We start from the raw sequence: 12,091 nt of genomic DNA on the forward strand, positions 1-12,091 counted from the left end.
GAAGCACAAGCTGGGGGAGCTGCAGGATTTGGGCACGACCTGAGCAGAAGGACAAGCTTGCATTTATGCCATGCCTTGCCCCACAGTCAGACAGACTTGGAATGAGGCAGCGTCTCCACCAGCCCTTCCCAGGAAGGCAAAGCTTGGCAGCTCCTGCCCAGGGAGTTCCAATCTGCTGCTTGGGGAACAAAATGCAGGAGTTTCCTTTGGGCAGGAAAGTTTAACACAGGAATAAAGATAAAGGGATCTGAGCTGTAAGCTGCTTCTCCCAGCTCCTTTCGGAAAAAGATCTCACCAGGATCTGACAGCTAAGAAGAGCACAGTGATTTGAACCAGTCTTCCTGGGCCTGCAACTGGGCAGATACCATTTAAAATTTGTTCCATCCTCTTCTGGTCCTGGAGTGCTTACAACTTGAAAGGGTCTGCTTCTATTCTTAAGTCCCTGCATACCTCAAACCTCACAACATCAGCTCCCACCCTCTGGTTCTTTTTATCTTTTCCTCCAGTCGCCCAGCATGTTTACTGCTTCTCTCTGAAAGTCTTCCAAGGGACTTATTGACATCTCCAGAGGCTGAAATGTCAGGGCAGCATTCGGCAATCCGGGACGGGTCAGAGTTGCTGAATGGTGCAGGGATAGGTCGCGTCAGTCTGAGTTTAAGGGACCTTGTGTTGATTTTCTGGGGGTGAGGGTGGTCCGGGCTAAGCCGACCTGGCTTTTCCTTTGCACCAGGCCCTTCTCTCCTCACTGTGTCTCCTTGCCAGCCATTTTCAATGCCTGCTGTTGCTGCGTATTGTAATCAGAGCCCAGAGTCACGCTGGGTGAGAGTGAGACCAAGGTAAGCTCCTCTGCCCAACCAAAAAAACCACTTTAGGAACAGCAAGATGTCAGGAGACTGCTAGCCTCAGAGGCCAGGCCAAGCCATTTTCTACTACGAGGAGGCCGAAATGTATGATGCAGCTAAGCACCCCCGCCTCCTTCAGGACAAGGTCAAAAGGGCTAATTTAGGCCTGAACACTTCCATGCCCTCCCAGTCTCCCCGACCCTGGTTCTGGCTTCTCTTCTGGAGAATGTGTTCTATTTGAAAAGCTTTTTCCCCCAAGTATAATTCCATTGCCTCTTTCCCCCAGCAATTCAAACCTCTCCTGTCTCATGTTTCTCTGCCTGTCCTCTCCAAGTGCCACGAGTATGCTCTTCGATCCCTATTCCAGATCTGTCCTGAGGGTTTAGTGGGCTGGGACCCAACTCTGACCCTTTCACCCCTTGGCCTAACCAGACCACTGTTGGCTTTGTTATGGCTTAGCTTCTTCTTGAATCAGATGTTACAGGATATCACACACACACACACACACACACACACACACACACGCACGCACGAAACAATCCTGCATGGAAAACTCTGGTCAAAACTTTCCTTGGCACACACACAGAGCATTTCCATGGCTTGCCACTTTCCTGATTCTCTAGGGCTGGTCCAATGCCAGATTGGGGAATTTCACCTCTGCAGTCTAGAGACAAGTTTGCTGTCCCAGCTCCTGAGGTCTGGGTCATCTCCAGGACCACCATACTAAGACTACAGTTTCACGAAATCTGCCACTACCCCCCTCCTCGCCTGCAGATTTATTGTCGTGAGCAAGGAGATGTGAGGCTCCAGTCAGCCAGGCCTGCCCTTTTTTTCAAGCTCCCAGCTCACAGGCATAGTCTTTAGATCACTGGCTTCCCAAATTGGAAGTGATGTCCAAGGCCCTAGATTCTGCTTTAGGCAGGTCCATTTTAATGGGGATAATGGTACTCTTTTCCTACGGCTTCAGATTAAGGTTTGCTAATAAATAGTAAATTCCTTCTCTGAGAGAGAAACTTACTTTCTATATTCCTTGGCAGACCCCATTTTATTTATTTATTTTTTAAAAAGATTTTATTTATTTATTTGAGAGAGAGAATGAGAGAGAGAGAGAGCACATGAGAGGAGGGAGGGTCAGAGGGAGAAGCAGACTCCCTGCTCAGCAGGGAGCCCGATGTGGGACTTGATCCCGGGACTCCAGGATCATGACCTGAGCCGAAAGCAGTCGCTTAACCAACTGAGCCACCCAGGTGCCCTGCAGACCCCATTTTAAAAAGTCTTCTACATGGTGTATACGTTGTTAGCAATAAGCAAGGCAAGCAAAAAAGAGAGGATGTGTTCATGGTAGCAAACATTTTAGTGCTTTCTATGTATCTGGCACTGTTTTTTTTTTTTAAAGATTTATTTATTTATTTTGAGAGAGTGAGAATGAGAGAGAGAGAGAGAGCACATGAGAGGGGGGGAGGGCCAGAGGGAGAAGCAGGTTCCTCGCTGAGCAGGGAGCCTGATGCGGGACTCGATCCCGGGACTCCTGGATCATGACCTGAGCCGAAAGGCAGTCGCTTAACCAACTGAGCCACCCAGGCACCCTATCTGGCACTGTTCTAAGCTATATTTATATTTGCTCATTTAATCCTCTAACGATATGCAGAGATAGGCATTCTCCCCTTTTTATAGGTGAGCGGCTTCAGGCCTGAGCAGTTGTACGCCTGCTAAAGAACTCGGCTCACCGACTGGTTCTGGTAGACATGACAGGGATGTCTCAGGAATGGGAACGCCACAAGATGGGACCTAGAGAGGCCATGGAATTGAAGGAATCCAATTTTAGAGTTGTGAGGGGCCTCAAGAGTTTGAGTGACTTGCCTAAGGCTCATGTAGCTATTCCACTGAAGAATTAGTATAGAATCCACTTCTTTTGCTAGTTCAATGCCCTTTCCAGCCCAGGCACAGGTCACTCTTAGAAGGAAAAGAAGTTAGCCTTAACGATTTAAGGTAGGGTCGTTCCAATTTTAGTATATGTGCTGCCGAAGCGAGCACCGATTTAAGGTAGGGTCTTGGAGAGGCTAGAAATGTTAGAAAACACTGACGTGAAAAGAAAGTAAGAGATGGTGATAGGGATAGGTAGGCCCCAAATATCATCACTAACCAGTCTAAGCCTAGTCAAGATGTTTGTTACCCTTTGAAAACCTATGCAATCTCCAACAGCCACACACTCACCTGTTTTTGGTACATGCGAGAGTGTGCTGGTATTCAGATCATTACTTCATGGAATTTATGCATTCTTGCAGAGAGAAGTTCTCTCAAACCAATCCTGCATGTTCACTGACTTCCATTATGTTTTTATTTTTTGAGATTTTTAAGTCATCTCTATGCCCAACAGGGGGCTCTCTCAGGACTGACGGTTCTGAGATCAAGAGTAGCACTCCACCGACTGAGCCAGCCAGGCGCCCCTTGACTTCCATTACAAATTAAGGATTTTACTTGGGGATTTTGGAGCATCTCGATGACCAAGTGTTTTACAGGCCAGTCCGTGGCATGTTCGGTGCTAATTCTGTGGATCTGGAAAGCTGTTGAACTCACCTAGCATTTCATTTCTTCCATTGCAGCCTTCCCTCCCAGCTTCCCTAAGACCACAAAAACATCTCTCATGCCTAAGGATCCTGGGTTGGGATCCAGTTATCTCTCTGGTTTATTGCCTTTCTCCAGCCTTCGTGGGGGTACTAACAAAGCCAGAGAGAGGGAGACTTGCAAGCTAGCATTCTATACTTAAACTGGAATATTCCATTAGCTCATGGCTAATGAGCTCCAAAAAGGAGCTCATTTACCAACTTCAGTAATCTGAAATACTAGCTATCCCATTTCCCTACAGTGTGACTGTCTTGTCGACAAGCACTGCAGGATCCTTCTGCACAGCTCAGGTAAACCCTGTTGAGTGGAATAGAGCAACTCCTCCTGCTTGTCCCTGGCCACGTTAGCGCTGGCCCCAGGGAAGTTTCTCTTTGCCTCTGAGCCTCCGTTCTGAGATCCATCTTATCACCTTTGCACTAACAGTGAAATGCAATTAGTGTGTACATGGCTCAGATTTCTTTTCAGTTTTCTTCTGTTGCATGTGAAAAAATTCAAAATTACTTCCAAGCCACCTGAATTCATGTTCCTTCATTCCAGTATGAGCACTCACGCACAGGTGAGCACTTAGACTGAACTATCCCATCTGAGAGAACCGCACAGATTGTCCAAAGCCATCATCCTCTGTTGTAGGCAAGTCTGGACTCACTGAGCCTTACTTCACCTTAGTGCTTCAACCCTGGCCCACTGCCTTGCTTAGGTCATAAGGGGTGGATGGCCTTCCTCTGGAAGCATCTATTTTCCTCAAGAGTCTTGGTTGGCAAGAACTTTTCAGTTAATTGAAGGAGCTTTACAGGCAGGATATAAAAGATTTTTTCTTTCTTTCTTTTTTTTTTTTTCTCAAAGGAACACGTCTGCAAAGCATGCTTGGTACAGGGCAGAAAACCCAACTTGATATTTGGAAACATCAAAAACTTTCTTTTGGGGCTGTTTGTAATGTCACTTCACTGTATCACTCCCTTAGCTCCAACTAATAAAAGGCTCAATTCCAGGATCTCACTATCCTGAGTCCACGTAAGCCTGGAAAAGGAGACCACGTAGATAACCCCCTCTGACCCTACGTTTCGTTGTCTAGATGTGACCTTTGTTCTATACCTAGAAGAGGCAATGACCACTGCCATGGATGTGGAATACCAGTTTTTCTTCTAGTCTTCAGAGTGGCTTTGAATCAAGTTTCAACTAGAAAGAATTAAAACAGGAAAGAAATTAAAGATCAGGTGTCTAAGCAACCAAGTCTTCCCTGGAAGAGAAGAGGAAGCCGTGAGAAGTGAGTAATAGGTTTATTTGCATATACACGAGAGAAGAGCTAGCATTGCTGGGAGTCACAAGAGGAGGGGCTTGGAGGAGATGAGGCTTCAGCAGAGGAAGGCACCTTGACAAACAAGGGACTCCTGGCTTAGTAAATCAAGCACAGTGGCAACCTTTTTTTGCCCCAAGCCAACTACTCTTTTAACTCATTTACTGCTGTCCTAGACACACAGGAATCACTTACAAAACCAGGCAGAAAATAAAGTGGAGAGAAACGGTTGTACCTTTCTGGACCAGCCACTTAAAAATTTATGTACAGGATGCAGGAAAAAAAAAAAAAAAAACAACCATAAGAGGCACTTTCGAATAGTTCTTAATCTAATCAGTGCCATCTGTCCTGCTAGTAAAAATACCAACATGGAAAAATTTGGGGATCAAATGTGCTTCCAAAGTTGGGGCCTCAATTCACAAGGATTTTGGCAAAGGGATTCTAGAAGTGGTTCCTGCCAGGTTTCCAGGCCCAGGATCACAAGACAGGGGATTTCTGGAAAGGAGAGCGGAGTGGCTAGAGAGACAAGCAGTTCTCAGCCTCCTCTAGTGAGTATCTTGTGGGCTTCTCTCCTGGCCAGTTGAACCTGGGGTGCTGGGAAGAGTCTCTCGTTGCTAAAAAACGATCCTTCTTGAACACTGAAATTGAACCAGAATGAACTTTGATTTCTCTTTGGAGTACCCAAATGGGATTAAGGCTTTTAACATGAAAAGAGCAAGTTCTGCATTTGGAAACTGTAACCACCAAGTGGCTAGTTCCCAAGGGAACTTCTTTTTCTCTAGGAAAAGTGGACTGTCCTTAGAGAAATCAGAAGAGGCTAGCTGATTAGATTAAATAAAATAGAACAAAAAGATTAGGTAGGCTGACTAGGAAGGGGAAGAGAAACACACACTGAGTGAATATATCTTTTTTCTGTATATAAAGGATTAAAAAATTCCAATTTAATAAATTTTGGAAAAGCAAATGTAAAATGACTTGGGCTTATAAAACCAGAATTTACAATTATCTGTGAATAGTCAAAGACAAATCATAGAACCATTTTGATTACAAATCCAAAGTAATTCTAATGGTTACAGAATCACTCTCCCACTCCCCCCGAGAGATTACAGTTGTTAAATCATAAGCATCCCCACTGCTACTCACACTCCCTCATCTCCTCCTAAGACAGTGTTTTCACACCCAAGTCACATCATGCATACCAGGCACGTCTTTCCTTTCACAAAGCTTAGCCAGATGATGCCTCCTTTTGGTTTAGATCAAGAACCTTCCTTTTACAAATGATCCCTCTCCCCCCAGCGCCTAAACCCATCCAAGTCTTCATCCTCCACACGGTCCCCGTCCCAGCAGGCCAAGTCCTCCTCTAAGGGAGCGCTGGACCGAGAGGCCGCACCAGTCCACGTTCGGTCCTCTCCAAGCCGAGGCTGGCTGCACCCCACGTGGCCTAGCACCTTTGCACCCAAGAAAGTTACAGTGTGCTTCTTTCTCTCTTCCTCGTTCTTGCCACTACTCTGCCTTTTCATGACATCTGTGACGACGAGGTATCTGGTCCTTCCTAGGTCTTCCTGTCTTGTGCAACCCTTCATGCATAACTAAGTGACCAGCAGGACCACTGTGATGCTGAAAGTCTCTTGGTCTTTCTCCCTCTCCGTGAAATGGAGTCTCTTCTAGCAGCCAGGAGTCTTAAACCAGAGACTCCTCTCTGCCTCCTAACCCACCAACTCAACAGTAATCTGTTTCTTTCGAGATGCCGACTGCTCTGCAAGATCTAGTCAGGACACCACAGCCTCTGCTACATGCAAGCCTGCGGGAAGATGCCAGTTCCTTCGATTCTGACCAATCATTTTGGGTTGAATTAAATGAATATAGTACCACACCCTGCTCTTCACGACACTTCTTCATTAACAGACCTAGAACATCTGCTTCAGTAGTCTGAGCACAAAGCTCTTGAGGCTGTCTTTCCCCCTCCTCTCATCACTTGGGGCCAGGGAAGCTCCCGTTGGCCTTTACAGTGCCTCTTAGGAACTAGCACCTCAGCAGTTCGAGCGTTCCCCACAACCAGTCATAGTTTACGGCCTCCATGCGGAGTGTGGTGCAGCACTGCTCAGTCGGCCATGGGTGAAATTTATCAGGGGTCTGTGTCCTCTGGAATCTGATCTTACAGGCTAACCTCTCATTTGCATTAAAACCGCTCCACTTTTAGTACGTCCACATTCAATGCTCAATGAAGAAGTGCTACTGAGAGAAAACATGGACGATTTCCCTAAGAAAGGACCCATGCTTTTCATTCCAGCACAGCCAATGGGCTGAGGGCCTGTTCCCACTCTCCCCTTCATTCTTTCAGCATAGATCCATGACTCGGTGGCAGCACAGCCGGAGCCAGCAGGCCCTCACCGTTAAGACCAGAACACCTACAGCATGTATACAAGGTGAGATGGCAAAAGATACAGATCCACAGATCCTTTCTCAGGGAGAACGGAAAGCCTCTGAGACAATGAGCTCACACGTGCCGGTGAACACACACAAGAACAAGTCAAACGTCTCAACAAGGATTTACTTTAACAAAACGCACAGGTACGCGATGCTCGAGTCTTACTAGAAAGGAGTCACTTGGATTTTTTTTCCCTTTCCTTACACAGCACAAGCCAACGGCCAGCTAAACATTCAGACCCATTACTGACGAGAAGACAGCAGCATCAGACACAAAATTTCAGGCCCTGGTTTTATGTGCCTTTAATACTTTTTTCCTTTCCTCTGTGTTCACTAAACAGGATTAAAAAATTTTTTGTAAAGCTACATTTCATAGCTTTTTGTTTTCCCTTTGTATTTATCATGTTTTTAATTTCTTCTCTGAGGAGGAATTCTCTGAATCTGTATCTTCCAATTCAACTCGGTGCCTTTTCAGGCCGCTATGGCCATGAACAGCCCTGCTGCTGTCTGTGTCTGGGGGGCCAGTGGCGTCCTCTCTTGTTCCAGCACTGGGGGTCTCACAGGCCATTTCAGACCCACAACAATCTTTGTGTAGGAGTGTCCCTGTCAGGGACAAGCTATCATGGTCAGTGTCCGAATGTCCTGGAGAAGAGCACATCACTGCCTCCAGCTCTCCAAAGTTCTGCCCGTTGTTATGGGGGTGAGGGGGGCGGGGGTGTAAGCGTCCATTGTTGTGGTTGGCACAGATGGTTTCGAGGCTCCTCTCCTCACTGTCATCAGACTGGGTCCTGGGACAGCTGCCAGACCCGCTGCTCAGAGTGGAGCCAGATGCCTTGGGGACAGGAGGAGAGGGCGGCTCCTCAGCCCGGCTGCTTAGGGCCTTGCTCAGGGCCTTCCCATTGAGCTTCTTTGTTTCAAAAGAGTGTTCTACAGAGCCACCATTGTTAGTGTCCTGTGAGGGGTCCTCCGGGGCCTCTGCCCAAGGGTGGCTGCTGTGCTCCTGGCCTGGGCCATTGCTGGGATTTCTAGCAGAAGTCCCTTCTTTGGAAGCATCCTTGCTGCGACCTTCAGGGGTCAGGTCCTGGTTCCGCGGGCCTACGGTCGAGCCGAGACAGGCTTCCTTACTGGAAGAAGGGGCTGGGCTGTCCTTGTGGCTGGTGCCCGCTCGCCCTTCATCGGCCTCCCCAGACACGAGCGAGCTCTCTCCATCTTTGTTACTGGAGTAGGAGATATAGGAGTAGCGGAGCCACTTGTAAGCTTTATAAATCTTTCGCTCGACCGACTCGATGTCAGAAGTTGGCGAGGCCCGGCTGGGCTGAATCTCCAGCGTGGAAGTGCTCCGCTCAGGGGAGGAGGGGGGAGAGGAGGAGAGGTCGTCCACTTTGATCTGGGGGTAATCATAGTTGTCTTCTCCGATGTAGGTGCTGGCGGGCTTGCTGGGGGGGGCGGGCCTCTCCTCTCGCGGCGCCTTCTGCCGGCGCCGCAGGGTATTGCGCTGCCGCGTGGCCGTCCGGCGCTCGTTCAGCTCCTCCTCATCCTCCGAGCTGCTGGAGCTGCTCGAGCTGCTGGACTCCTCTTCAGGGCTGGGAGACCGCGGCCGGGGGAAGAGGTCTGTGTCCAGCTCCACCTCACAGGCGTTCTCTTCGGAATCGGACTCGTTGGAAAGGGCCAGGAGGCGTTTGTCCTGGTAGCGCCGCAGAGCAGACAGGCGCTGCTGGCGAGATGCGGCCTCCTCGCACGCGGGCGGCGGCGGCGGCGACGCCCCTGAGTTGGCGGTGGTGACCCGGAGGGGCCCCAGGTGGAAGGCGCTGTCGGCGTTCTCGTCCACTGTGGGCGGAGGGGAGCGGGGCAGCGAGGCCGAGGACTCGGAGTCGGTGTAGCCCGAGCGCTCGCTGACCCCTGCGTGCAGCTGGAGGATGGTGCTCTCGCTGAGGTCGCTGTCGGAGTCAGAGCTCCAGCCCTCGATCTCGCGGCGCACCAGGGAGTCAAAGAAGGCCATCATCCGGGGGTCTTCCTGCACGGACTGGTTGGCGTAGTCATGTGACAGGCCACTCCCACTGTTCAGCACCAGGCTGATGTACTCTTCGTGGGTATAGAGGCAGCGGGAATCATCCTCAATCCGACCGTCTAGGTCTCCTGTACATCCTGGCTGCTTGTATGGGCTCCAGATCTGCACAGAAGGCAAAAACAAAACCAAGGAGGCCTGATTGGAAAGTACTCCAAAGCTGGTGGAGATAAAGAACACTAAGGCAGAGCTTCTCCAGGCCCTTCCTGTCATTCGGCCAGGACTTGCCAACCAGCTTTAAAAATACATTCTTTACCAGACTGGATTATGTGGGCCACATATGAAAACAGAGGCTTCGAGAGTCAGGTGTTGGAAAAAGCACCGTCTAGGCCATAGGATTAGCCTCGTGTCAGGAAACCTAAATCTTGTCTCTTGACCCAGGAGAGTCATACACCATCTCCCCTACGAGCCCCCTCCCCTTTAGCTACTCTGTGAGTAGCCTGGAAATTACAATGACCCCCTTCATAATCGTGAAGGATAGGGGATGACTTGAAGATTGGCCAATGTGTTCTAAACTCTCAGAAGACTGAAGCTGTGCACAGAGAGGTACCACTTTTCCAAAGTGAAAACAGACCCAGCAGTCAGTCCCCTGTGGTAGTCATCATTTCAGCCTATAACTCCACTTCTCCCCAACTGCAACATTTCTATTTTTAACTAATGGGAATTGCTTACTAGTGCTTGACAAGAATAGCCAACTGCCTACACTGCAGTTCCCTCTTGGACATGCAGGCAGTAGTTACCCAGGAAACTGGGTTCTCTTAACCAGGTTGCTGCTAACCTGCTCCCCAACTCTCCTGTTAGCTGCAGGAATAGGCAGGACACCCCCCCCCCAAGACCATGGCTCCATCCCTTAACGCTCCTCCACTCTATCATCAGAGACATGGGCTGAGAGCCAAAGGAACTAGGCAGAGCTAGGACTCAAACTCAGGTCGGCCTAACTGCTAAGGCCCAACTTTACAAGTGGAATAAGTTAGGCAAAAATCAAGTTCAAGGTAATTAAGCTGTCACTGCAGATGAGAACAATTAGCTTCACCTGACTACCAGACTGGTCCACAGAGCAGCACACAGATGCTCAGTTACATCAGCCGGTAGCCATGGCAACTCAGATGAAATCCCAGGCGATTTTCTTGCCTGACAGGCTGGTGTCTATCTTTAGATGGCACCCAACCCAGAAAACAGGGCTCCTCATTCTCTATCCTCTATCAAGACAATGGCTTTACTTCCCCAAAGCTATCCAAGGACAATTCACCTCCTTGTGAGCACTTATCTGAGGTCCCATCCTTCCCATGCTTTACTTGCAACTTCTGAGAGGTAGCACCTTTTTGGAGGATCTCCAGTTCAAAAGGGGCTGGAAAAACCTAGGTTAGCTCTCTTCATCAATTCCCAACTCAGATTCATTTCTCCTTCGACTTTCTTTGCCCACCCCAACTCCTCAGGTGTTCTCCCCTCTCCATCCTCACTACCTGACCCAGTGGAGGTTTAAGGCAGTGGTTCTCACACTCAGGAGTGCACAGGGGTCGCCTGAAGAGTCCTAATGGCGTTGACTCCTAAGCCCCACCCTTAGAGATTCTGATTCACTAAGTCACCAGCAGGTACTGGGGCTCTGCATTTTTAACAAGAGGGAGAGCAACTTTTTAAGTTGCTATATAGTTAGTTTCTATATAGTTAGAAAATAAGTAGCAGAAAATAAAGGATTTGTCTGAAGAGATTCTCAAATTCTATGTTTTGAGACATTTAGACATTGCCTTCAACAATAGGCTCAAGCTACAAATGACTATCTCTGCAAACAAATGTCCAAGTGAATAAAAGTTTGGTGGCTTAGAAAGGAAACTGAAGGGTCCCCTCAGGAATTTTGGGGGGTCTTATCCTGTATTCCAGGCCAGATCTCTTACTCTCCCAGTTTAAAAATGGTAAAATTTTACTAACCATATCGTCTAATATGAAGATAAATCTATACGTGCTTCACAGAAACAAAGAATTTGCTAACAGAAGTACAAAATATTAATGGTGGGATGCTGGTCCAACTACGCAACAAGCCAGTTTCTAGGTTCTAATCTACCACCCAGCCCCTATGTCTTCACTTCAGGAATGAAAATCATTAACACTGAAGGTCAGCTTTTATTTGGGCTCTGGAATGTATTAAGCTGAAGGAGACATTCATTCCTGAAGCTTGGAGTAATGGAACAAAACGCTGGATCAGGAGGCAGGAGACTTGAGTGTGGGTTCCTACTCAGCTTGGGTTGACCTTGGATAAAGCTCAGCTCCCTGATCTAAACAGTGAATTAGATGGGTCTCATCCAATCCTAAGGTTCAGAGCAGAACAAAACCATCATCGCAGACAGCTGGTTTGCAGTCCTCCAGGGACTTGTGGCTCAGAGCTGCACGGGCAAGCAGGACAGGTAGGAACCCCAGCCCCACCGCTTCACAGGGCCCTGGGCAAATGACTTCACTCTTGAACACATCTTTTCTCATCTGTAGAAATGAGAATGATGAAAATACATAACCTATACCAAAGCACAGAAAAATGTGGTGCTTTCTCTTTCACTTGGCAGCTAAATACCTCAACCAGGAAGTTTTAGACCCATCCTCGAAGAGACTTTCGAACATCAGAAGTACTGACCGTCCCTATTATCTTAGTCCTCATCCTAAAAATAACAGTTTCGAAATATTTGTGAAAGTGTATTTCTTCGCACTCAAAGTCAACAACTCAGAAGTAAAGCACCAAAAACACAACCTCCTGTTGCTAACATGTTAAATGTGGCTAGGCAGGCCTCCTCTTGGGGCAAGGTTCATGGGAAGAGGAGGAGGGATAAGCAGATTTCTCTCCAAGCCCAGTGA

General features: G+C 48.2%; 1 protein-coding gene across 4 annotated transcripts in view; it reads right to left on the reverse strand.

The window, feature by feature from the left end:
* Positions 1-5,665: 5,665 nt before the first annotated feature.
* Positions 5,666-12,091, reverse strand: part of DCAF5 (DDB1 and CUL4 associated factor 5) — a 99,293-nt gene continuing 92,867 nt past the window's right edge. For all 4 annotated transcript variants that reach the window (XM_025869809.2, XM_025869808.2, XM_025869810.2 and 1 more), the window contains one exon: positions 5,666-9,358. In XM_025869809.2, coding sequence (XP_025725594.1) covers positions 7,589-9,358 — 1,770 coding nt within the window. In that variant the 3' untranslated portion in view covers positions 5,666-7,588. The remainder of the gene's footprint in view (positions 9,359-12,091) is intronic.

Source organism: Callorhinus ursinus, unplaced genomic scaffold, assembly GCF_003265705.2.
Source record: "Callorhinus ursinus isolate GAN/ISIS: 27379988/994484 unplaced genomic scaffold, GSC_fseal_2.0 scaffold8, whole genome shotgun sequence".
NCBI lineage: Eukaryota > Metazoa > Chordata > Mammalia > Carnivora > Otariidae > Callorhinus > Callorhinus ursinus.